Source organism: Camelus bactrianus, chromosome 3, assembly GCF_048773025.1.
Source record: "Camelus bactrianus isolate YW-2024 breed Bactrian camel chromosome 3, ASM4877302v1, whole genome shotgun sequence".
NCBI lineage: Eukaryota > Metazoa > Chordata > Mammalia > Artiodactyla > Camelidae > Camelus > Camelus bactrianus.
In genome coordinates this window covers 51,418,528-51,446,075 of record NC_133541.1, presented here as the reverse complement: position 1 = coordinate 51,446,075, position 27,548 = coordinate 51,418,528, and the positions used below count along the sequence as shown (strand labels likewise).

Here is a 27,548-nt window from a genome sequence, read left to right as displayed (position 1 = left end):
TTTTCTACGGTTTTTTTTGAAGTGATAATGTATTTACATAGTCCAAAAATTTTTTTAAGTATTAAAGAATATGTAGTAAAAAGCCTTATCATCTCTGCTCCCTCAGCCATGCTGTTTTCTTTCCTATAGGCAACCAATATATTTGATCTTATCCTTTGAGAAATATTCTCTAAGTATTCATAAGTTTGAGAACATATATGAAATTATTTTCTAAAAATAGAAGCACTATGTCAAAGAGTATGTGTGTTTGTAATCTTAATAATTGAATTATTGGGTTTTTGTATCGTAATTAGAAAGGCCTTCTTTCCTTTACAATTGTTAGAGAATCCCTCCTTGGTTTCTGTTAGTACTTTTTGCTTTGTTTATAACATTTACATCTTCGATTCATGTGGATTTTTTTTCTGGAGTACTGTGTGAAATATGGACCCAACTAAGTTATTTCCTGATGTCTCCTTCATTGTCCTGGTATAATTTTTTGAAGAATTGTATCTTTTCCTCACTGATTTGGGATATCACCTTTTAAATATACTAAATTCCCATATCTATGTGAGTTTATTTGTGGGGGGGTTATTCTGTTTATTGTTCTGTCATCTTATGTCAGTTTCATATTAAAAACACTTTGTATCCAAAAATATTTTAATGTTTTGTAGGTCATTACTGCCTAATTTTTCTTATTTAAAATTTTTTCCTGGCTGTTCTTATTTATTTTACAGGAATTTTAGAATCAGTTATCTAATTCAGCAAAATCTTGTTGATACTTTTATTGGTATAATGTTAAATTTGTTAATTTACTTATGGAAAATTAGTATCTTTGTGCTACTTTAAAATTTTTTTTATTAGATAGAGTTTACATACAGCAAAATTTACTCTTTTTACTGTGCAGTTCTGTGAGTTTTGACAAATTCATACAATTTATAATAACCATTATCATGGTGAAGATACAGAACAGCCCCGTTACCTTCCAAAATTCCTCCATGCCCCTTTTGTGTTATTTTTAGATTAAAAAAAATCTCAAAATTTTTAAGAAGTAAAATAACCCCGACATTTAGGGACAGTAAGATATATAGATTGTTTTACTTGGAAAAGTGCACTACAGTAATGGCATTATCCATATTTGAATAATGAATTTTCAATCCTTAGTAATGGCCAGTAGTAATTGAGACAAAAAAAGATACTTACTCTCCTCCCAGAAGGAACTTGCATTTACTCGCATAGTGGATGTGCTAGGAAGATTAAGGACTGGAGTCCTTTTCATTGTTAATTTTGTTGGTATGATGTTTGGGGTTTTTCTTAATGGTACTTTAATTTTTCTTTGGTAAGCTGTTCTTTCTTCATAATGTATGTGAATTTATGTATGTGATGTGTGTTTGTGATTAGGAATGGGAAACAAGAGACAGTTCTGTAAATTTTTAACTAAAAGATTTTTTTTCTTACTTCCACAGTCATCTTTTAATAAGCTATTAAAATCATTTAAGAATCTACACAATGGTGTACTATGAATTTATAAAAAGGAATGAGGACTTTCTTTATCCTGTAATCAGTCTACTGGATATATTAAGTAAAAAAGAAAGTAGGGAAGCATGTGTAGAATGCCACTGCTTATCTAAGAAGAGGTGAGGACACACACATGTATTGTTTATCTTTCCAGAAACACATTGGAAGGATAAACCATACAATTTTTAAAAATGGGAAGGGAGAGGACAGGTGGATGAAGGGACAGGGATGAATGCTAGACCTCTCTAAATAGATCTTGGTTTGTACATTTGTCTTTGGAATGACAAATGGTGTACCATTAAGAAAAACCCCAAACATCCTACCAACAATGATGTAAATGGTTTACATAATTATAAAACATAATAAAATTAACATGAAAAAAATTCTTAAAAAGCAAAAAGCAAGGTGAAACAAGTGAACTTATTTATGTATTGATTAGTAGCATACTTGTACAAAAAGGGATTATTTTAAGTGCCTTTAAAACATAGAATTTAGCTAAACATGCCACATGTGATATATTCTAAGGACATAAGGAATTGCAAAATAACATTTTTTCAGTAATCACATAGCTAATGATAATATTAGTATTGTGGACTTCCAACGTGATATCCTATTCAAAGGAACCAAGGCTCCGTGAGAAATGATGGGGTTCCAGTTTTAAAGCAGATGTACTAAGCTGAGCCTGGAATTTCCTGTCTTGGGAAGTTAGGGAAGACTAGTGATGTAGCAGTTTGCTTAGGCTGTCACAAAAATACCACAGACTGGGTGGTTTAACCAACATAAATTAATTTTCTCACAGTTCTGGAGGCTGGATGTCGAAGATCAAGGTGCTGGCAGGATTGCTTTCTCCTGAGGGCTCTCCTTGGTTGCAGGTGGCCACCTTCCTGCCGTGTCCTCATATGGTCTTTCCTCTGTGTGCATGCATTCCTGGTGTCTCTCTCTCTCTCTTCTTTTATGGACATCAGTCATATTTGTCCCTTACTCCCAAATGCCCCAAAATAACAGAATATTTGTAAAAATGAACATGACCGCATGAATAAGTCTTTATTTTTCATCTTGGATAAGTTTTAAATTAAAGGCTACATTTCTGAAAAAAATACTTTGATGTAGAAATACTAATAGTGGTGTAACTAAGACTTTTAGCAAAATTTAGGTATAATTAAAAACTGACAGTTAAATTGTTAGTCTTTGTTTAGAAAACATCGTAACATCTGTACCTTCTTTTTTTGGTGTTTGGAAGGTTGCTCTTTGATCAAGACACATCTCTTAGACGTGAGTTCAGTCTCCATCCTGGAATAAGTGGAACATGCAGAGGTGAGAGAGAATTCTTTTCACTAAGTTGCCCCTTTAATTTTCTAAGTATTATTATTCCTTTAACTTCTCCTTTTACATTTAGTTTTTTTCTGTAACTTTCACAGAGTTAGTTTCTTACAGGCATCTGTAGTAGACCCTGAGATCTATTACTGTAAGGATAGCAATGGGGAGTGTAACCTCTGGAAAATATTTACGACTCCTAGAGAGGGCTACAGAGATGTGAAAGTGGCACTCAAATAGCTCTTCTTCCGCCACCCCCCAAATCTCCAGCTTAACCCTAGAACTTGACTATTTGTGTAAGTAAATAGTAGTTTTAAATAACCAGTCTGATTTTTTTCAGACTAAAATTAAGATACAGATATCCTTGGTATATATTTTTAAAAAGAGCCTTTCACCTACAAATTCACCATACCTCCTGAGTCTACTTCTAGATCAATTTAAACACTTCTAGAAAAATATATCACTGATTGTCACGGTTAAAAAAGATCAGTTCTGCAGTAGCTGTTTAAATAGTAGGTTATTTCCTTTTATGATTTCTTCTTGTGGGCCATTTTTTACTTCGGAGGATGTCTCGAAATAGGTGTACATTAGAAGGAAAATCTCCTAAACATCATGAGAATCTTCTTGTATGTATACAGTTGTCCCTGGGTATCCACAAGGGTTTGGTTCCAGGGGCCCTCAAGTATACCAAAATCCTCAGATTCTCAAGTTCCATAGTTGGCCCTTCCCATCCGCAGATCCCACATCCATGAGTTACATGAGGCACGGATTATAAACACAGTACACAATCTGATCAGTGGTTGGTGTCATCTTGATGCAAACCCCAAGGATATGGAGGGCTGGTTGTATTGTCTTTAGGAAGAAATCCTCATTTAAGTGGACCTGCATAGTTCAAACCCCTGTTATTCAGTGGTCAACTGTAGTTCACAAACTCTTCAACGTACATCATCTCACCTGATACCTCAATGGCAAGTTAGTTTCATCATAGAGTAGTTTTTCCTGTGTGTAATTGGAAGGGACAGTGTGTAATATTGGTCTCCAGAATGTGTTCTTATGGTGTATAAAATGCAACTAGAAGTTAGAGATCTGTTTTAATATTCCAACAAAGTTTTTTCCCTCTTTCCTTTCCTTTCCTCTTCCAAATGGATAGACATTAATTATTTTTGCTAAGTATTAAAAGTATGAAATATTTTTAAGATACAAAGTTATGTAATATAGAAAGTGAAAGATTCCATCCCCTACTTTTCTCTGTAATTCTACATGCCAGTGTTTAATGTTTAGTATTCGTATATCTTTCTAGATTTTTGTATACCAATATAAATATATGTATTATTTTCATTTATTTACTTTTTGTGGGGGGGTAATTAGGTTTATTCATTCATTTATTTATTTTTTTAGAGGAGGTCCTGGGGATTGAAACCAGAACCTTGTGCATGCTAAGCATGTGCTCTACCTCTTGAGCTGTACCCTCCCCCCATAAATATGTTTTTGTAATATTTTGTAATTTTATAATTTTGTAGTATTTTGTAATTGTAATATTTTGTAATATAATATTTGTAATTAGATTTGTAGGTCTAATATAAATATCTTTTTCATGATTAATATACTACATGTTTTTCCTTGTTATGTTGATCTACCTCAACCTGTTAAATTGCTGCATATTATTCCTTTGTACGAGTGTGCTTTATATAATGATTTTGATTACATGTTTAATATTTTTCAATACTATACCTTTGCCTACTTTTCTGATTACTTCCTTAGAATAACTAGTTAAATGAGATTTGTTTTAAAGGATGAACACATATCAAATCTTGCCCCCTAAAAAAAAGGTGACTTTTTCCCTCTTAGATACCACACAGGACATATTCAATCTTTGCCAAACTGGTGAAGACTGAGTATGTCCTTGTATTTTTGAAGGATACCAAGGTTAGGCGTATTATAATATTGACTATTCATAGTTTTTGTGTGTGTGTCTGTGTGAGTTGCCTTATTGCCTCCTCATTATTCTCATCTTACTATTGACTTCTAAGAACATTTCAGATATTAAAGGTAGCAAAACTTTGTCATATATATGTTGTTTTACCCAGTTCTCTACTTATCTTTTAATGTTATTTATGATACATTTTGTTGTGCAGAAATTTTAAGTTTTTATATAGTAAAATCTGTCAGTCTTTTCTTTTAGAGTTTCTTGCTTTTTTCAAACTTAGAAGTATTTTACCTTTCTCAAGACCATACAAATATTTTCTTTTATCTTTATTTCCATTTATTATATTTACAGTTTTTACTTTTATGTTTTTAATATTTTTGAATTAATTTAGCATATGGGAGGGAAGGTAGGTCTCTAACTTCATTTTTTCAAATGGTTAATTTACAGCCCCAATATTATTTATTGAATAAGTCATTTTGTTGCCATTGTTTAAAATACCACTTTTCCTTTTTTTTATTGAGTTATAATCAGTTTACAATGTTGTGTCAATTTCCATAATAGAACACAATTTTTCAGTTACACATGAACATGCATATATTCATTGTCACATTCTTTTTCACTGTGAGCTACCACAAGATCTTGTATATATTTCCCTGTGCTATCTGGTATAATTTTGTTTATCTTTCTACATATGCCTGTCAGTATCTACAAATTTCGAACTCCCAGTCTGTCCCTCCCCCTGCCACCGGCAACCAAAATACCATTTTTGATATATTTTAAATTTCCAGATATAATATAGGTCTGTTTCCCACCTTTTGTTTTGTTTCGTTGACCTGTTTGACTATTTCTACTTTTGTGCCATCGCTACATTATTTTATAAACCTTAGCTTTTAGTACATTTCCTTATCTGATAGGGAACTTCTTATCCTACACAGAGTAGTTGACTACAGCATACATCCTAAGCTTCTTTGGTACAAGCAGCAAGCTCAGTGAGGTGTGAGACTTTAGCCACTGTGAGCTTCCAGTTTACCTTCTTTCATATTTTGTTGGTAGGATTTGCTCTGAGCTGGGTGGTTTTCTGGGATTCTGATGGAAGAAATCGATATACTAGTTACATCTAAAGGAACCCCCCCTTTTCCTGTGATGAGTGACAAACTTGTTTACCATTGTTTGGTTTCCCTTTAATCTGTTCTTATCTTCTAATCTATAGTGAGTATGGTTCTTTTTTCCTATTGCTGCTTCTGTTTTTTTTTTTTTTTTTTTTAACTAATCATTTCTTTGGATTCTTTTTAGGAACTGAGAAGGGAAGAAAAGTTAAAATATGGGCCAAATTTGCTATCTTGGAAACAGAAAATATGATTCTTCTTGGGTGATATGTTAGCATAATGAGTTTTTAAAAATGACTTAAAATGAAATAAAAAAGGAAAAAAAGTATTCTTTCTAGCAGGGTTTAAGTCTGTACAATTGTCTTTACATATCTTTTGCATTCATTCATCCTGAGGCAAAGAAATATCAAGTATTATTTTATTCAGTGTAGTGTATATGTTTCTTTTTAAATTTAAAAACTTTGACACATAAAAGTGGCAGTCAGGAAATTATGACTTACAAAATGATTTTTAATGGCATTTTGCAGTGTCTATAAAATCCTTGTGTCATTGTTAAAGCAGAGCAATAAAACTATTGCAAATAATTATGTGATTATATTATATGATTATTATGATTGTATTTCCTTCTAGGCACACATTCTCCAGAGATTCAGCTTATATTCAAACTCGGAGGGAATTCACAAGAGCAAATGAGTAAAAATAAGATGACGCCTCTTCTTAGTGAGGATGCAGCCTTACAGGTGTGTAGCATATTGATTAAATACCTGCTTATTAAAATTGCTAATTTTTAATATTAACTATTTCAAGTTATTTAACTATTTCAAAGAGAGGAAAATTACTAATGAATAATTCTTTTTGTCTATTGTTTTGCTTCTTTTTTCTCTTAGTCAGTTTTTTCCCTTTTCTTAGACAGTCATTCTGTTTCTTTGCTGCAACTTTGGTGAAAGCCAGTTGATTTAGGAAGGAAGGCTTAAAATATTTCCTTTCTTCATCTCTCTTTCTACTAGAGCTGTGGAAGTGAGAAGGTTAAAAGAGGATATAATAATTACGATTTTCATCTCCATTATATGTCAGAGGTCATCTTAAATTTGTGAAGAAGATACTAGTCTATGTGGTGTAATTTGAAATATGGACTACTGAAAGATACTTTTGGCGTGTGTGTGAGTGCATGTGTGTGGATACACACTTATATATGCAAATTTTTATTTGTTTGTTTCTTTTTAATGCAGTTACCCTGGGGAAAGGTAAGGGATGATTCAATTAACATCTTGGTGTAAATAAATTAGCTAGCAGGAGATAACTACAGAGTCTTAAGAAGTGGAGGGGGAGATACATCTATTTTAATAGCAGAAATAGACAACAGTTTCGAAGAGTGAACATGAGGGTATATCTAATATTGTATATAGGCGTGTATATCAGTTGAATGATCTCTAATCAAAAGGGAAATACTCAACACCACCTATTTTTTCTTAAAGCTGAGAAGCTTGTATTTAGCTTCTAATAATTTGTTTAAAACTAAGATTTGCAACTTCTTTTTTTTAATTACAGAAAATTTTTTTTAATTGCAGTATAGTCAGTTTATAATGTGTCAGTATCTGGTGTACAGCATAATGTTTCAGTCATACCTATATGTACATATATTCATTTTCATTATAGGTTACTACAAGATATGGAGTATAGTTCCCTATGCTATATTGTATAAACTTACTGTTTATCTATTTTATATATAGTAGTTAGCATCTGCAAATCTTGAACTCCCAATTTATCCCTTCCCACCTCCTTCCCCATCTGGTAACCATAAGTTTGTTTTCTATGTCTGTGAGTCTGTTTCTGTTTTGTAAATAAGTTCTTTTTTTTTTTTTTTTTTGAGATTCCACATATGAGTGATATCATATGGTATTTTTCTTTCTCTTTCTGGCTTACTTTACTTACAATGACAATCTCCAGGTCCATCCTATAACTGAACAACAACAGAAGCAACCTGATTTAAAACTGGGCAAAGGACATGCATAAACATTTCAATAAAGAATATATACAAGTGCTAATAAGCACGTGAAAAGATATTCAGCATCATTAATGCACATCAAAACCACAGTGAGATACCATCTAACACTCATTAGGATGTCTATTACTAAAACAAAGTAGTAAACATTGGTGAGAATGTAGAAAAATTAGAATTCTCGATCATTGCTGGTAGGAAATGGAGGATAGTGCAGCAGCTGTGGAAAATGGTACAGTGATTCCTAAAAAAATTAAACATAGAATTACCATATGATGCAGAAATTCCACTTCTGGGTGTATACCCAAAATAAGTGAAGGCAGGGACTTGAAAATATATTTATTCACCCACACTCACAGAAACATTATCAACAATAGTCAAAAGGTGTAAGCAACCCAAGTGTCCATCGACAGATGAGTAGATGAATAAAATGCAGTACATACATATACAATGGAATATTATTCAGCCTGAGAAAGGAAAAAAATACTGATACATGCTACAATATGGGTGAACCTTGAAGACATCATACTAAGTGAGATAAGCCAATCACAAAAGGACAAATACTGTATGATTCCTTTTACATGAGGCACTTAGTATAGTCAAATACATAGAGACAAAGTAGAAGTGTGGATGCCAGGAGTTGGGAAAGGGGTAATTGGGGAGTTAGTGTTTAATAGTTATGGAGTTTTAGTTGGGGAAAATGGAAAAGTTCTAGAAATGGATGTTGGTGATGGTTGTACATCAATATGAATGTACATGATGCCACAGAACTGTACGTTTAAAAATGGTCAAAATGGTAAATTTTATGTTATATATATTTTACCACAATAAAAAAGATACTAAGAAAGAATAATGTAAAATTTATCTTAAATATTGTTTTTACCTTGTTGTATTAGCTTAGCATTCATCAATTGGGAAAAACTACTTTTTTTTTTTTCTAGCAACCTCAAGATGAAATGGAACAAAATCAAGTTCTGTTACAGTAAGTATGGTGATTTTGGCATTATTATGTTGTAGATTTTTTTGTAATTTTACACATACAAAATGAATCTTAAGAGTTTTAGAGTTATTGTATATTTTTGAATAATTGTCTCTTTAGCAGCATAAATATATGGTATTTTACAAACATTATAGATAAGTTTCATTTCATGAGAAAGATTAAATCAGACTAAGTTGATTCTTTGACTATTAATATTATTTAAAAAGCATAAAGTAAGAATTTGCAGAGCTTATTGAAATTAGACTTCATACAACTATTATACTTTAATATTCCTTCAGTTTTTTTTTTTAAACAGTGATTTTCAAATTATGGTCTGTGGTCCCCCTGGGAGTCCCTGAGACTCTTCACAGAGGGTTAGTGAGGGCAAAACTAAATAATAATACACATTATTTGCCTATTTGATGTTTGTGCTTATGGTGCTAAAACAAGTGGTAGATAAAATGCTGGAGCCTTAGTAGGCATCAGGGCAGTGACACTAAAATAGTACTAGTAGTCATTGTGTTTTTCACTGCCATGTACTAGTAGTTAAAAAAGAAAAAAAGCCATTTTTACTTAATGCATTTGATGAAGCAGAAAAGTTGTTAGTAAATTTCTACCCTTGAATATATATCTTTTTAACCTTTTGTGTGAAGTGTAATAGTTGTCTTAAGAAGATCACTTGTGTACTTGTTTGAGTTATAAGCATTGTAAGAAAACTAGTTTCACTCTTTTTTAATTAGAAAGGTTAACTGATAGACAAACTGGATATTCACACGTAGACACACATGGCAGACATTTTCTTGAAATTGAATGAAGTAAGCCAGTCACTTCAAGGAAAACAACTGATGGTATTTGCTGCCAATAAAAAAATTTAAGCTTTCAAGTGAAAATTAGAGTTTAGGAAAGCTTGTGTCTACCATTTTGACCTTGATGACATTCCAATACTTAAAACTTTCTAGTGAGGTCAATGGAAATATTTACAAAGGTGACCTTTTTGAGATTTTATAATGACATGGATTAGTATAGGGAAGATCTGCATAACTCAGTGAATCAGTATTTTCTAAAAGACCAATGCATGACATCACAACACCACCCACAGACAAATAAAGGTTCCATTTAAAATGCAAGATAAACCAATGGGTTATAATGTAAAAGAATACAAGAAGTTCATTGATTTTGTTTCAGTTTTTACATGTCCATTAACCTTTAGGGAAATTTGCTTTTAGACTTTTGATGTTATCTAAAAAGAATGTGCACTGTTACTCAGAATATGCACTAAAATAATCCTTCTATTTCCAACTACGTATCTTTGTGAGCCCAGATTTTGTTATAACTTCAAAAAAATATGGCAAAAGATTGAATGCAGTTGCAGCTCAGATGGCAGCTGTCTTCATTAAGCCATACATTAAAGAGATTTTTAAAAATGTGAAACAGTGCCATTTTCTCATTAATTTTTTCTACTTTGGAAAATACAGTTTTTCATAAAAATATTTTAACATGTTAATTTAAAATTAATGCTTATTTAATGTTTTTCTCCACTTTAATTAGTAATATGTAAATACAAATAAATATAAGCCACATGAACAAAAGCTTTTTGGGTTCCTCACTAATTTTTAAGAGTTTAAAAGAGTCCAAAGATCAAAAAGTTTGAGAACCACTATTTTATAATAACCCTTTTACTGACTGTATCAGTAATGTAAGTGCATCTACAGAAGGGGGAAAAAAGATAAGACTAAGAAAGACTCATATAGCATCTGTAATCTCACTGCCTAGAGAGAACTGTTGTTAACATTTTGGTACATTTAATTTTAGACTCTCTATATTTTTTGTTTTGTTTATATTTTCTACAAAATTTGGATTATGCTTTGGATAGTTTTGTTTCCTGGTTTTAAATTATAAGTAGTAGTTTATGCTAATTTTCTCACATCATTAATATTTTTTAAAAGCATGAATTTTGATAGCCTCTTACTATTTCACTTACTTAACTTACAGTACTGTAATTCAATTAATCATTCCTCTGTACATGTATGTTGCTTTCAGTCTTGCCTAGTATATCTTCCCATTTTTTTGAATCATCTTCAGTTTCCTTTACCAGTGTTTTATAGTTCTCAGGCTATAAGTCTTTCACCTCCTTGGTCAGGTTTATTCCTAAGTTTTTTTTTTTGTATGCAATTTTAAAAGGGATTTTTTTTTTTTTTTTTTTTACTGTCCCTCTCTGATATTTCATTGTTAGTGTAAAAAAATGCAACAGATTTCTGTATGTTAATCTTGTATCCTGCTATTTTGCTGAATTCGTTTATCAGTTCTAGTAGTTTTTGTGTGGAGTCTTTAGGGTTTTCTATATATAATATCATGTCATCTGCATATAGTTGACAATTTTACCTCTTTTCTTCCAATTTGGATACCTTTTATTTCTTTTTCTTGTCTAATTGCTATGGCTAGGACTTCCCATACTATATTGAATACAAGTGGTGAGAGTGGGCATCCTGTCTTGTTCCAGATTTTAGTGGGAAGGTTTTCAGTTTTTCACCATTAAGTGTTATGTTGGCTGTGTGTTTGTCATAAATAGCTTTTACTATGTCGAGATATGTTCTCTCTGTACTCACTTTTGTGAGTTTTTTAATTATAAATGAATATTGAATTTTATCAGACACATTTTATGCATCTATTGAGATGAACATGTGGGTTTTGTCTTTTCTTTTGTTAATGTGTATCACATTGATTGATTTATGTATGTTCAGCCATTCTTGTGACCCTTGGATAAATCCAACTGGATGATGCTGTGTGATCTTTTTTATGTGTTGTTGGATTTGGTTGGCTAATATTTTGTTGAGAATTTTTGCATCTATGTTCATCAAAGGAATTTATCCATAAGGAAAGACATCGCAGGCATCCATACTAACAACCCTTGCACCAAAAATATTAGACTCATGCTGGCTATACAGGGACACTCCCACATATAACAACCCTTCAAGACCACAGTAGATAACAGTTTCTCCTAAATTCATACTGTCAAAGAAATAAAAGTAAAATGAAGAAGCAGAGGAACCACTGTAAATTAAAAGGTCAAGAAAATTCCCCTGAAAGAACAAACAGTGAAACAGACTTCTCCAGTCCACTAGACTCTGAATTCAGAAAGGAGGTAATAAAAATACTGAAGGAATTAACAAAGGCTATTGATAGAAAGGCAGATCATTGTATAAAGAAACTAGAAATAATAAAGAGGACCCAATTAAAATTAGAAAACTCACTTGCTGAGACAAAAGCTGAGCTAGAGGCAATAAATAACAAACTGGTTAATGCAGAAGAATGAATAAATGATCTGAAAATTAGAATAATGAAAATCACCCAATCAGAAAGAAAGACCAAAGAAAAAGAAATATACCATACCTATGGGATAATATAAAGCATCCCAATCTACACATAACAGGGATCCCAGAAGGAGAAGAAAGAGAAAAGGGGATCAAAAATGTATTTGAAGAAATTATGGCTGAAACCTCCCCAAACCTAAAAAAGGCAACAGATATCCAGGTACAGGAAGCACAGAGGGTCCCAAAGAAGATGAAGCCAAACAGACCTACACCAAGACTTATTATAATTAAAATGGCACAAGTTAAGATAAAGAGAGGAGTCTAAAGACAGCAAGAGAAAAAGAGCTAATTACAAGGGAACCCCCATAAGGCTGTTAGCTGATTTCTGTACAGAAGCATTACAGGCCAGAAGGAAGTGGCAAAATATATTCAAAGTCCTGAAAAGGAAAAAACTGCAACCTAAAATATTCTACCCAGCAAGATTATCATTTAGAATAGAAGGAGAGAGAAAAGATTTCTCAGACAAGCAAAAACTAAAATAATACAGGAATACTAAACCTAGCCTAAAAGAAATATTGAAAGGTCTTCTCCAAATAGAAAACCAGCAAAAATCTAGAGGAAGGAGAAAATCACAGTTGGAAAGTAAATCACTGAAATAAGCCAGCCCACAGATTTTTTTAAAAATTTAAAAATTTCTGTGAAAGCAATGATAACTACAATGAACAGCAAAAGGATAAACATGAAGTTGTAAAAGAAGACATCAAAATCATAAAATGTGGGGGAGGAGAGTAAGAAAACATACATTTTTTTTTTTTTAGAATGTGTTTGGACCTATATGACTACCAGTCTAAAATAAGTACGTATAGTAATGGGTTAACATACTTGAAAAACAGGATAACCAGAAATCAAAAACATGCACTAGAGTCACAAAAACAAAAAAGAAGAGAACATGAGCATAATACAAACGCAAACCATCAAATCACAAAAGGAAAAACAAAAAGAAAAACAAAGGAACAAAGAAGAAATACAAAATCAACTGGAAAACGAGGTTTAAAATGGCAACAGATACATACTTATCAGTAATTACCTTAAATATCAATGGATTAAATACTCCAATCAAAAGACGTAGAATGGCAGATTAGATAATAAAACAAGAGCCTACAATAGGCTGCCTACAAGAGACCCACTCTAGGGGAAAGGACACACATAGATTAAAAGTGAGGAGGTGAAAAAAATAAAATAAAAATGAGAGGATGGAAAAAGATATTTCATGCAAATGGAAATGACAAGAAAGCAGAGGGTAGCAATACTCAATGTCAGACAAAATAGTCTTTAAAACAAAAGCCATGAAGAAAGATAAAAAGGACTCTATGTAATGATAAAAGGATCAATACGAGAAGAGGATGTTACACTCATTAACATATATGCACCCAATATAGGAGCACTGAATACATAAAACAAATACTAAAAGACATAAAAGGAAAAACTGACAGAATTGCAATAATTATAGGAGTCTTTAACACCCCACTGACATCAATGGACAGATCTTCCAGGCAGAAAATCAATAAGGCAAGAGATCCTAAATGACTTAATAGAACAGTTAGACTTAATTGATACTTTCAGGACATTTTACCCCCCCACCCCCACAAAACCAGAATACACATCCTTTTCAAATGCGCATGAAACATTCTCTAGGATTGACCACATACTAGGACATAAACAAGCCTCAACAAATTTAAGGGGATAGAATTCATTTGAAGCATCTTTTCTCACCACAACAGCATGAAACTAGAAGTCAACTACAGAAGGACAAACAAGAAAAAATTAATTACATGGAGACTAAACAACATGCTACTTAAAAAAGCTTGAAAAAATAGGTCAACAATGAAATCAAAGAGGAAATTAAAAAATACCTTGAGACAAATGACAGCAAAAAACATAACCATACAAAATCTATAGGATGCAGCAAAATACTAAGAAGGAGGTTAATAACAATACAGGCTGGCCTTCCTCAAAAACAAAAGTCTCAAATAAACAACCTAATTTACCACCTAAAAGAATTAGAAGGAGAAGAACAAACAAAACCTAAAGTCAGGAGAAGGAAGGAAATAATAAAGGTCAGAGATAAAATAGAGATTTAAAAAACAGTAATAAAAATCAATAAAACCAAGAGCTGGTTCTTTGAAAGGGTGAACAAAATCAGTAAACCTTTGGCCAGGCTCACCAAAAAGAAAAGAGAGAGGACTCTAAACAAAATAAGAAATGAAAGGGAAGTAACAATTTATACTGCAGAAATACAAAAAAAAAAAAAAAAACAAAAACCTAAGAATATGATGAACAATTATATGCCAGCAAATTGGGCAACCTAGAAGAAATGGACAATTTTCTAGAAATACACAATCCACCAAACTGAATCAAGAAGAAATAGATTATTTGAGCAGATGACTAGGAGTGAAATAGAATCCATAGTCAAAAAAAAAAAAAAAAAACTTCCTGCAAACAAAAGTTCAGGACTGGATGACTTCACTAGGGAATTCTACCAAACGTACAAAGTCTTTTAAACTGATTCTTCTCAAACTCTTCCAAACGACTGAAGAGGAAGGAACACTCTCAAACGCATTCTATGAAGCCACCATCATCCTGATACCAAAACCAGACAAGACAGTGTCAAAAAAAAAAAAAAGCAAATTACTTACCTAAGTAACCATTTTTAACAACTTAGATGAAAGTTTGCTCTATTTTCAAAACTAGTATCTTAAATTCTCGTTTATAATTGAGGAAAAAATTCCTGTTGTTGTCTCAGACTGTGATTTTGTTTTGTTTTAAATCAGTTTGTGTTCTCAAAGAATCATGTTTTAGAGGGGAAAAGCGGTATTCTTTTCTATTTGCCTCATAAAAATTATTCTATGTGAGCAGTTTAATTTTCAAGATAGCTTATATTGATCACTTTTATTTTTAGATAGGAGAGAATGTACAATTTATTATTCTTGCTTAGGATTCAAGTAGCTATGCCTGGTGCAGAAAAACTTCTTAAAACAGCTGAAACATGGGGCTTTTTTTTTCTTAAGGAAGATATCTTGACTGTACTTGTATAGTAAAGTAGATTGGGAAAAAAAATAGTTCACTGATCGATTTTCTTCAGTCAACTTTTAATTATCCCAGGGCAGATGATCAAAATTTTAGATGAGGCATTTTATTTTGTTTTCAACCTTTTCCCCTTCAGTATTTCTTACCCTTTCTTTCCGTGCTGTGAAATACAAGAACGATGAATAATGTCTGAGAATTTTCTCGCTAGTGACTTTTACTTACATCTCAAACTATAATGACAGACTTTCAGTGTATTTGAGGATTTAGATAGCCAAGCTATGTAAATTAGAACCTATTTTTCTCTCTGACCCTAACCCCTGTTTGGTAGACCAGTCATCTCCAAAGGTACTTTCAGACCTAAACGTAATTTAGCTTGTTTATACTCCTAAAGTTCATCCATTAACTTTTCGGCTCTCCATTTTTGCAGTCACTTGAAGTGTAAATGTTAACTAATTGGTAGTAATTGTAAAAGTAACTGGAATGATGGAGCAAAGAAAAATTACCCTATTTGAAATTCCTTTAAATGAAAAAAATTTAAATTGTATATGAATGAGAAATGGTTTTTTCCTTACCATTTAAAATTTTATATTTACTTATTAATTAATTAATTGATTTTTTGTTGTTGTTTAGGACTAGAAAAAGTAGTCCAATGTTCGCTGTGTCATGTACCCAGGCTGAACTTTCACTGAACCACCAGAGTATTCGAGGTATGCTTTTATGGGTAGAGTCACATGAAGTAAATTTGTCTTTGCCTAAAAATAGAAGGCTTAGTTAGCTATGAATTTATTTACAGCCAGGCTGGTCTCCTGTACATTTTACATATGAAATCATGCTACATAAATTTACTTATATGAGAAGCAACTCAGGTTCAATCAATACTTGCTTGACCAAATGTCTACTCTTTTGACTTGTAATTTTGGGGCTCAAATTTGAAAGGAATGTTTGTTTTCTATGCTTATAGCATTCTTTTTTTTTCTTTGCTTTGTTTGTTTTTGAGGAGGGGGGTAATTAGGTTTATTTTTTTATTTATTTTAACTTAATGGAGGTACTAGGGTTTGAACCCATGACCTCGTGCATGCCGAGCATGTCCTCAACCACTGAGCTAAACCCTCCCTGCTGTTTATAGTATTCTTAATATGTATGTGATATCTTTCTTGACTGGTAGTTTCCGCAGACCATTTACTTGATTTCAGCTATGTTAATCAATGGCTGTCTTTCTCTTTGAGGTGTCTCCTGTGTATGTTGTATGATAGTGTAGTAATTATTCTTAGTGGTCATTGAATCCTTGTGTTACAAGAAAAGGCACAAGAATATGATACTTGAAATCGAAAAGTTACACTTTAAAAGTTCTATCTTCTGTTTTGTACAGAAGCTCTAACTTCTGTTCTATTCTGCTACTATAACAATAGGGGTACCACTTAGGCCCATTACCAACTCTTGCATGTACTCCTAGTGCTTAGATTTTGGTATGTAATACTAATATGTTCATTGTTTTAACAAATATTTATTGAGTCTGCCATGTGCCAGGTGTATGGGTGCTTTGGGTATACAACTAAATAAACTGGGAACCCTTAAAGGATAGCGAATCTATTTTGGAACTTGAAGATAATTAGGATGAATTTGAAACATCTTTCCATTTTTGGAAAGCACAGATGCTTTCAAGGATGTCTGGCAGCAGGGCTAAAAGGATAAAGGGCTTTGTCAGTTGTGTTCCCACTGTGACAACCTGTGACACAATTAGTTGGGGGAAAAAATCCAACAGTGATTTTAGCTCATGGAAGTAACTTAAGTTGGTGAAAAAATCATAAGTTTCTAATGATAGTCACAAAATGTTAATTGAGACTACAAAAGGTAGTCTCAGTACAAAAAGAAAAGGAACTATAGTAGAATGTTTAAAAATTTTTAATGACTTTAAGAAATAGAGACCTGTTAATACATGTGCGTTTGGGACAATCTCCTGACTCCTGGGCCCCTACATGATGTCCCTTAGTATGCCTAACTCAACAGCATGAATTCATTTAAATTCTGTTACCTACAATGGAGAAGATAATGACACTGAGAAAGTAGATACGATTTTTCCTCATGTAGTTGCAAATACTTAGAATAGCTCAGCCAAAATAGAGAGGTTGGTTTTTAACTAAACAAATTCCAAATGATTATAATTTTACCTGGCTTCCTGTGAAATATTTTTTTAAGAAATGGAAGAATTTTGTAACTTTGTTGCCAACATGATACTTTTATATCGATAAATTGGTATAATATTTATGAATATTTGATATAGCACATGAATGTCTGAGGGAGTCATTTTAAGTATATGATTAAGAAATGCTGAGTGAGATAATATGTTTTAATGCTTTAATAAAACTGGAATGTAAACATATAATGTTATCTTCCAGGGACTGAGGCTGAAAATCCTGAAGTGTTGCCACATCCAGAAAAGGTTGGTCTGTGTAATAGAGATTAGCTATTCAGATCTTGGGTTTCGATTTTTCTAAAAATTGTGTTGATTAAAGTATCAAGCCCATCCAGGCTGGAAGATAACTAGGCAGGAATATAACTAAACTGTTTCAATAGATAGAAATCTATTCTTGTCTAACAACTCCTTTCGGTATTTATTCTTCCTTATCTCTAATGAAATACAATTTTCTTGATCTGTGTTTCTCATCTAGCATTGTCTCTTATTCTTTATCTAGAAAAGAAACATATATTTTAATATCAGAGTAGTCTCTGAGATGTTGTAGCAAAAATGCCTTCTGTTGCTTTGTCTATTACCCTAGTTCCTCTAATATTTCCTGTTAGATACTGCTTTCCTGTCTTCCAGTTGTTAATCAGTAACCACGTGTTGAGTGCTTGTTTTGGCTTTGCTTTCTGCTTGGTGCAATGGGGACTTAGAGGACGGTAAGACTGACTCTGCCCATAACAGACTCCTGCAATCAAGGACCTCCCAAGCCAACCCTACCATACCGGTACCTTTCTTCATCTCAGTTGAACCTTACATATTCGCACCTCCATGCCTTTACTCAGTGAGGAGACAGAAAGTAAGGGAAAGAGCATACCGTTTGGAAGCAGATATGTGCGTGTTCCAAGGGCATGTGTGTCAATTACATGTGTATTATATGGAAAGTTATCCCTTTCATAGTGATAGTATAGTGAGGACTGAGAGCAATAATAGCTCTTGGTGTCTGGCACCTAGGTTGCTTAATAAATATGTGTTTTCCTTCTTTCACTCCTTTGCAAATCACTAATTTCTGGCGTAAGTCCCTTCATTCTCTGTGGATTTGTCTCAGGACTGTGATGATCTTGATCAAAGTAATTGCTCCCTTTTTTCATTACTCACTGAGTGTCAGTATTTCCCAATCACTTGCATCCTATGACATGAATAGATCTTCGGAGAAAAAGGATTTTTTTTGAACAAGGAAGTTTAGAGAACACTGTATGCTCAAGTCTCCTCAGAGACTTAGAAATTCACATGCTCTAAAAAGTCTATGGTAAAGAAACCTGTTTACTTTGTTTAACCAAGCATTTTTCAGGCGATCATGAAAATCCTTCACTGCCTCCCTTTTTTTTCCCCCTAGAAAACTTATTCTTACAATACTAGGGCTATGGTTTATGCCATTCATTTGAGTTCATGCAGTATTTTTGACATTATTTATATTTTATTTAATATCTTATGTATTAATGCCTTCAGTATTCACTTAGAAACTAAGTTCCTTTGGGGCAGAGTTCAACATATTTACTTTATTACATTTAGGGCTTTGAATTTAGTAGATACAGGGACTTCAAATAGGAGGGAGACCTTGAACTGTGACTTAAAGAATAGATACGATCCAGCTTTTCAATTCTTTCTAAATTTCTTTTATCTTTCTGAGCAAATTAGAGTTTGCACTACTAATAAATATATCTTCTCAACCTCTGTATGCTATGTAAAGAGAAGATAAATGGAAGAGAAGGAGAATAAAATGTTTTCCATCTCTCTTATTCAAATCAAATTTGGGCATTAAGGGGCTTACAAATTACAGTGCATCCTGGCAGAGTGATGTGTAAGTGAAGGTGGATTTGGTTTTTAGAAACAGCCAAAAGTCACTTGAAACCCATTCTGTTTTGTAAGGTCAAGCAAATTAACAGTTTTAATGTTGGAAAAAAGTCCAGTGCATTTGAAGTATTGAGACTGATTTTCTTGAATGACTTATAAATGATTTTGAAAGCACTTCAAAATAGGAGGTCCAATAATATTTTGCTCATTGGAAACATGGTGAGGAAAGGTATAACCTATTAAGGTGATGTCTTTTAAAATAATAGTCATTTAGAAATATGAATTTTCTGTTTTTTGTTTAATGTAACCACAACTCAGAACCATTGATTTATAGCCAGAGCTTATAATGTTTTCATAGAAAATTCATTTCTTTTCTTTTTCCCGCTGACCTCCTGTTCTTTACTTCACATTTACATGCTTACACAGAGGTGAGGAATAAAAAGGTGAAACTATACCAATTTTGTTCCCATTTAGTAATTTAAATTAAATTCAATAGAGATTTTTAGCAAGGGAGAATTTTACAACCATTAACTGCAGTGAAGTTTTTAGATTATCTGTTAATTTAACTATCCATGTCATTGCTGCCTCTTCCCTTAGCCCAGATAATTTCAATTTAGCTGAATAGATAATTTGCCATCTGTAATTATGCCCCAGCCAATTTTATCCTTGGTCCACTATTGAATGTTTAACCATGTATTCACAGTCATTAGTAATTTGGTATAAGAAAGTAATAAAGAGTATTTTTATTTATGGAAGGGAGGACAGTTGATAAAGCTTTTTGAAGGTAACTTAGCAATATGATGAACTAGAATACTATGGCATTTTCATTTTAAACACTTTTGTATACACTATAATGATGGAACTTCTCTTTGGAATATACAGGAACTAAGTGCAGGCAGAGACTCTCCTGAAATAAGCCTTCTCTCAGGTACTACTACTGAAGAATCTAGTACATTTCCTGTAAAGGAAAAATCATTAATAGAGCCAAAGAAGATCTTAGCAGCACCAAATACATTTTCTGAGCCTGGAAAGGAAGTCGTGTTAACCGTGACTTCTAAAGAAACCAAGGATGAAGAAAGCTCTCTTGAAACTTTTGTGTCTGCCTTGGAAGGATTACTAACATCACCAGAAATCACCCAGGAGGAAAGATTGTTTGGAATAGTGAGTAATTTTGAACCTAGAGAGTTGATGAACCCATTGAGTAACTCTCTGGGTTCCCTATCAATGCCTTTGACATGTCACGAAGATTTACTAGAAAACACAAAGGATGATGCATTGCCAGCTGAGTTGTTAGCAGCCCTAAACACATTGTCAGAAGCCAAGGTGGAACCCATCTGTCACAGAAAAGAGGGAGGCATTTGTCTCAGTACTGGAAATGAATGTTTAGAAGTGGAGCCTAGTATGTCTCAGATTGATGAAGACTGTACACAAGTAGCAGAGGTGAATTTTGAGACTCTTTGTTCTACTCCACCATTTGAACAAGATTCCAGGTTAGCTGAGCTGCAGAACAAGCATCTTTCAGTGCAGCAAGTAAGTAAGCATGAGTATGATTTTGCCTTTTATAGTAACCTTTAACAAGTCTTCCTTGCCCATATAGTTTATTTTAAATGCAAACCTTCTGGCGGGGGAGGATATATAGCTGAGTGGTAGAGTGCATGCCTTTCCTGGGTTAAATCCCCAGTACCTCCATTAAAACAAACAAACAAACAAACCTAGTTACCTCTCCCCCTTAAAAAATTCAAAAAATAAAAAATTTAAAAAAGTAAGTTATTTAAAAAAATTCAAACCTTCTATCCATATACCAACACTGTGAAGATACATCTTGATTTTGAAGAATACAGTGATATTTTTTGAGGTTCCCAGGGTAGAATTTTCAAGGGATTAAAAAGTAAAAATAGGTAAGTTTCTCCCCTAAAAACCTAAGAGGATATATCATCATTAGATTGCTTACATACAAGGAAAAAATTCTTTACCAGAATTATCCCTGTTACCTTACAATATCACTGTGTCTACCTGGATACAGAGTAGAGATGAGATACCCCATGTTAACTTCTAGTTGGACATAAAATATATGCAGTTGGGCTGCCAGGAGAGGGAAAAACTTATGCCTGGCTTCAATAGATCTTTGCATTCTGTGTCTGAGGATACTGTCAGGTGACACAGTCCTTGATTTGGAATTCCTAGAGTATTACACTTGGAGACCCTCCAGTAGCCTACCACTTGCCAAGTCCCTTTTTCTTGTTGATAATTTTTTTCCTTTTAAAAATAATCTTGGGGAGTGGAAAGGGACAGGCTGGGAGTTCGAAATTTGTGGATACTGACAGGTATATGTAGAATAGATAAAAATAATCTTTATTTTTTTCCTCATTAAAATAGCAATACAGCCTCATTATAAATAAATCAAATATAGCAATACATAATAATACAGGAAGAAAAAGTCCCCCACAATTGCACTTTCTAGAGATAATTACTGTTAACAGTTTGGTGTATGCCTCCATTTTTATATGCATATTCTATGTAAATTTGTTTTACGTAATGGGATTATATTGTGCATAGTGCTTTGCAACTTGTTTTTTAAATTTAATAGTACATCTTGGTTATCTTTCTATGTCAACAAATGTAGCAGTACTTAAATGTTTTTACTTGTTGAACGGTATTCCACTGTATGGCTGTATTTTGTGTGTGCATGTATTTGTGTGTATGTATAATAGTATAACTTATTTGACCAGTTTCTCTAATGATGGTCATTTGCATTGTTTTCTTTCTTTTTTTTCCTTCTGGCTATTACCAAAATGCTCCTATGAACATTTCTTGGAATATTTAAATAACATGATACTGAGTTCATGTTATAACATACGTACCTGGAATAATACTACATGCAATTCTGGTCAAAAAATTTCAAAACAGACATAATAAGATTTTTAAAAATCCAGAAAAGAGAAACTAATCTTAGGGAAAGGGCATAGTATTAAATTAAACATTCCAGGGTTCTAGTCTAAAAAGAGGTAATATGAGTAAAGTATAGGAAATTGATTGGTATTGACAGAGTGAGCATGAATTTAGCAGGTCTTCAAAAAAAAAGTCTGCTTAAAAGTAGAAAGGAGATTGATTTAGAATAAATCCAAATAATACTCTTACTCAACTATAATAAAAATATGAGATTGAGAAGCTTTGCAAGCTGGATATACAAATAAATTCAAGAAGGATTTACATGATATGTAGAAAAATATATATCCTCATGAAAGTTAAATCTATAATGGATTATTAAAGGGAAGTTAGAACCATTCATGATACACTGTTAACCTTTCAAAATCAATATAATGGAGGTTATATACTATCTCATCCCATAAATACTACATACTGTTTCTGTCAAATAACAAAATAGTAGGTTGAATGGAACATTGATCTAGCCCACTGTTTTTATGTGTCTCGCATCATTGTATGCTACCCATTTCCTGTGAAATTAAAGTACCCAGAGTGACCTTAGGTTTACCCTTGATTTTTAAGGATCAATGTTGATAAAAGTAATTTTTACTTATGCTCTTCCAGTCATAGGCTTTTAAATCTGCATTACCTTTTAGTTTATTACAAAATTATTACAAAATTTTCATCATGTTCATATATGTCTATGAGTTTTTCACTTCCATCTTACGAGATATTTTTGTGTGATCAAAGGACAAGATAAAACTTAATTTCTTCTACTTCTAATTTTTTTTGCATTGTTACAATTATTTGTGTATGTACTTACATCTTTTTACAGACTCTTGAAGACCCAAATCCATTAGGATTGCAAACTTTGGTTCATCAAAATATTGCCTCTTATAATCCACTGAATCATAAGGGAAATTCAAATCCAGTGAAAAATTGCTCTGACCAGGACACTCCATGTGTGTTAAGGAGATCGTCCAGACTGAAAGTAGGCAGAGTTGCAAAGCCCACAAATGACATATATAAGATGCCAGAGAAGATTTTACCCAAAATACTTGGCTGTGAGGATCAAGCAAATAGTAACTCGTCAACTGAGAAATTCAGGTATGCTACAGCTCTAAAGATAATTTTATGCTTGGAATATTAGAGTTACAGTTACCTCTAAGTAAGGAACTTTATTTTTCAGTGTTGTTACTGTATTTATTTTGCAATTTAAAAAAAAACCCAGAAAACTTTTACTTTTTTTTTAAGACAAAGTAATGGGAGATTGTTGTATTTCAGCCTAATGCTAATTTTCTTTCTTTCTTAAACATCCATCACCACACATAGTTACAAATTTCTTTTTCTTGTGATGACAACTTTTAAGGTCTACTCTCTCAGCAACTTTTCAAATATACAGTACAGTAGTATTAACTATAGTCACCATGCTGTACATTACATCCCCTGGACTTACTTATCTTGTAAGTGGAAATTTGCATCTTTTGACCACCTTCACCCATTTCACCTACCCACCTCATCCCCCACCTCCAGCAACTACCAGTCTGTTCTCTGTATCTATGAATTTGGGTTTGTTTTTTTTTAAGATACCACTTGTAAGTGAGATCATACGGTATTTGTCTTTCTTGTCTGGCTTATTTCATTTTGCATAATGCCCTCAAGGCCTGTTCATTCACGTTGTTGCAAATGGCAGGATTGTCTTCTTTTCTATGGCTGAGTACGGTTCCATTGTGTGTGTGTGTATCATATTTTCTTTATTCATTCATCCATCGATGGATACTTAGGTTGCTTCCATGTCTTGGCTATTGTAAATAATGCTGCAGTGAAAATGGGGGTGCAGATATTTTTTTCAAGACAGTGATTTTGTTTCCTTTGGATGAATACCCAGAAGCAGAATTGCTGGATCATACGGTAGTTCTATTTTTGATTTTTTGAGGAATCTCCATACTGTTTTCCATAGTGGCTGCACTGTCTTACATTCCTATCAACTATGCATAAGACTTCCTTTTTTTCCCACAACCTCCCTAATACTGGTTATTAGTTGTCTTTTTGATAATAGCCATTCTGACAGGTGTGAGGTGATACCTCACTGTGGTTTTGAGTTGCATTTCCCTGATAATTGGTGATGCTGAGCATCTTTTCATGTACCTGTTGGCCATTTGGATGTCTTTTTTGAAAATGTCCTTGTAGTTCCTCTCTCATTTTTTAATTGGATTGTTTGTTTTTGCTATTGAGTTGTATGAGTTCTTTACATGTTTTGGATATTTACCCCTTTTCAAATATATGATTTGCAAATATTTTCTCCCATTTGATAGGTCATCTTTTCATTTTGTTGATAGTTTTGTTTGCTGTACAGAAACTTTTTAGTTTGATGTAGTCTCACTTGTTTATTTTTGCTTTTTGTTGCCTTTGCTTTCAGTGTCAAATCCAAAAAAATCCTTGCAAAGATTGATGTCAGAGTGCTTATTTACTCCCTATGTTTTTTTCTTAGGAGTTTATAGTTTCAAATCTTACATTTAAATCTTTAATCCGTTGAGTTGATTTTTGTGTGTGATATGTTTCATTCTTTTGCATGTGGCTGTCTAGTTTTCCCAACACTGTTTATTAAAGAGACTATCCTTTCCCTATTGTGTATTCTTGGCTCTTTTGTCATAAATTAATTGACGATATACAAGCAACTTTATTTTGGGGCTCTCTATTCTGTTCCATTGATCTCTGCGTCTGTTTTTATGACAGCATTTTGCAGTTTTTAATCAATGCCTTACCACATGGCAAGCCCTTTTTTTCTTGCAAAGAGCCTGTTTCTTTTTACCTAGGAGTTGTGAATACAGTGGATAGTGAAATGCCAACATAGGGAGTGAGGGCCAGGAGACTCAGTACACTCACACTTGTGGATGACTGCCTCCAAAGAAGAGAAACCCACGGGTGGCACAAAGACAAGGCTGGAAACCATAATGGCATGTCGCTCACAGAATTATCTGCAATTTACTCAGGAGCCATCTCCATATTTAAAACTGCCATGCAGTTTGACAGCAGCTCAGTAAAATACCTTTGAGTTTTTAAGAAATTTAGTTAAAAGTTTGGTGTGATTCTCTATGAATGGTTGTAGAGAATGTGATAGTAATTTTAAAACCACATTTATTTTTCAAGAATGCAGAATCTTGCTTTAAGGATTGAAGGTAAAGGGAAGACTGTGCATTCATCCAGACTCAAGAGTAGAGAACAGATCAGGAAAAACAAAAAATTTACACGAAAGAATGGTAAGGCATATTTTATTTCTTTACTTCTTTAAATAAGTAACTTAAAGAAACATATAATTCTGGTACTAAAAAGGATTTAGAGATACAACTTTCTCATTTACTGATGAGGAAGTTCAGAGAGGTTAAGGATTTTTTCCCAGCACTGCACAGCTCATTAGTAGTATAACTAGGACTTGATCCTGAACTTCTGCCTCATAGGCTGGTATATTTCCTATACTTGTACTGTTGAGAGGTTAGTTTCAGAACCCTTTTCAAATTTAGATGTTTGACCTACTTGTGGTGTGACCAAGCTAGCATAGGCTTTGGGAAATTATACCAAGAAGAATAAATAGAAGAAAGAAGGCAATTTTTTTGTATTTTTACGTGTTGTTTCTTTGTTCCTATAAAACACTAAAGAATGAAGTAAAAAACTGTCAGAAACAATGAGAATTTAGAAAGACTATTTACCAAATAACAGATAATTGTTCAGTTGGCAAAATTGAAATATGGGCTGTAGATTAAATGATAACATTGTATCCATGTTAAATTTCCCAAATTATAATTTAGTTATATAAGATAATGTCCTTGTTTTTAGAGAATATGACTTGAGTATTAGTGAATAAATGGACATGGTGTATACAAGCTACTCTTTATGTCTATATGTGTCTGTGTGCATATATATGTGTGTATAAGGAGGGAGAGGACAAAATGTTAACAATGGATGAATCATTTGTTTTATTTTTACAACGTTTTTAAAAGTGAAATTATTTCCAGCTAAAAAGTTGAAAAAATTCAATAAACCAAAAGAAGACAAAAATACTTTATATATATATATATATATACACACACACACACATACATATATAAATATATATAACCCAGTTACAAAATATAAGAGAAGATCCCGTTTATAATAGTTACACAGGAGAGAAAATACCTACTTACATACCTAATCAGAAATTGCCACACCTGGAAGAAGAGAGTATGAAATTCTGCTGAGGTACATATAGAAAGACTGAAATAAATTGAAAGAAGAACCTCATTCTTGACCATAAAAATTCAGTGTTGTAAGAAATTTTTCTTCTCCCTAAATTTTTCTATAAATGTATGAGAGCTCAATCAAAAACAGATTTTTGTTTATTGGTTAATTATTTTCTTTTATTTTATTTTGCTTTATAGAACAGAAGGTTAGCTATGAGAATGATAAAAAATCTTCAGTGGAAAGGTAAATATAAAAGACTAGCCAAGAAAATTCTGGAAAATAAAAGCAAAGGGGAGTGATGGTGGAAATGTAGATTGGTGCAGCCACTGTGGACAACAGTATGGAGATTTCCTCACCGTACAGTCCAGCAATTCTACTCCTGAGTGTTTATTTAAAGTAAACAGTTATTCTCTCAATAATAGAGTTTCAAAATACATGAAGCAGACACTAATAAAACTGCAAGAAGAAATAGACAAACCCACAATTACAGTCAGAGATTCCAGTACCACTCTTTCAGGGATTGGGAACTCATTATAGTAACCCAAGTGGACAGATTATCAGTAAGGATATAGAATATTTAAACAACTCTGTCAACCATCTTGACTTATTTAACATTCATAAAACTTTCCACCCAAGAACAAAAAATCATGCATTCTTTTCTAATGCACTCAGAATATTTATCAAGGTATTTATATGCTGGGCCATAAAGTAAGTATCAATAAATTTAAAAGGATTAAAGTCATAAGGAGTATTTTCTCTGACACCAAATAGAATTAAATCAGAAATCAGTAACAGAAAGATCTCTATAAAATCTTGAAATATTTGGAAACTAAACAGCACACTTTAAAATAATTCATGGGTTAAAGAAGAAATTTAAAGGAAATTTGAAAGTGTTTTTAACTAAAGTAAAATGAAAATACAATATAACAGTACTTGGAGATGTCATGAAAAGAGTAATTAGCAGGGGAAATTATAGTACTAAATACCTGTGTTAAAAATGAACACTCTCAAATCCGTGGCATCAACTTCTGTCTTAAGAAACTAGAAAAAGAAGAGTGAATGAAGTCCAGAGTTAACAGAAGAAAGGAAATAGTAAAGACAAAAACAATAGTAAAGCAAAGATCAATGAAACAGAAAACAGAAAAAACCTAT

General features: G+C 32.8%; 1 protein-coding gene across 1 annotated transcript in view; it reads left to right on the top strand.

The window, feature by feature from the left end:
- ANKRD31 (ankyrin repeat domain 31) overlaps window positions 1-27,548 on the top strand; it is a 110,886-nt gene that overhangs the window by 6,166 nt on the left and 77,172 nt on the right. Inside the window, exons 2-9 of the mRNA XM_074359886.1 lie at window positions 2,735-2,808; window positions 6,472-6,581; window positions 8,782-8,822; window positions 15,848-15,924; window positions 17,614-17,657; window positions 20,133-20,780; window positions 23,011-23,282; window positions 25,326-25,435. Coding sequence (XP_074215987.1) covers window positions 2,735-2,808; window positions 6,472-6,581; window positions 8,782-8,822; window positions 15,848-15,924; window positions 17,614-17,657; window positions 20,133-20,780; window positions 23,011-23,282; window positions 25,326-25,435 — 1,376 coding nt within the window. The remainder of the gene's footprint in view (window positions 1-2,734; window positions 2,809-6,471; window positions 6,582-8,781; window positions 8,823-15,847; window positions 15,925-17,613; window positions 17,658-20,132; window positions 20,781-23,010; window positions 23,283-25,325; window positions 25,436-27,548) is intronic.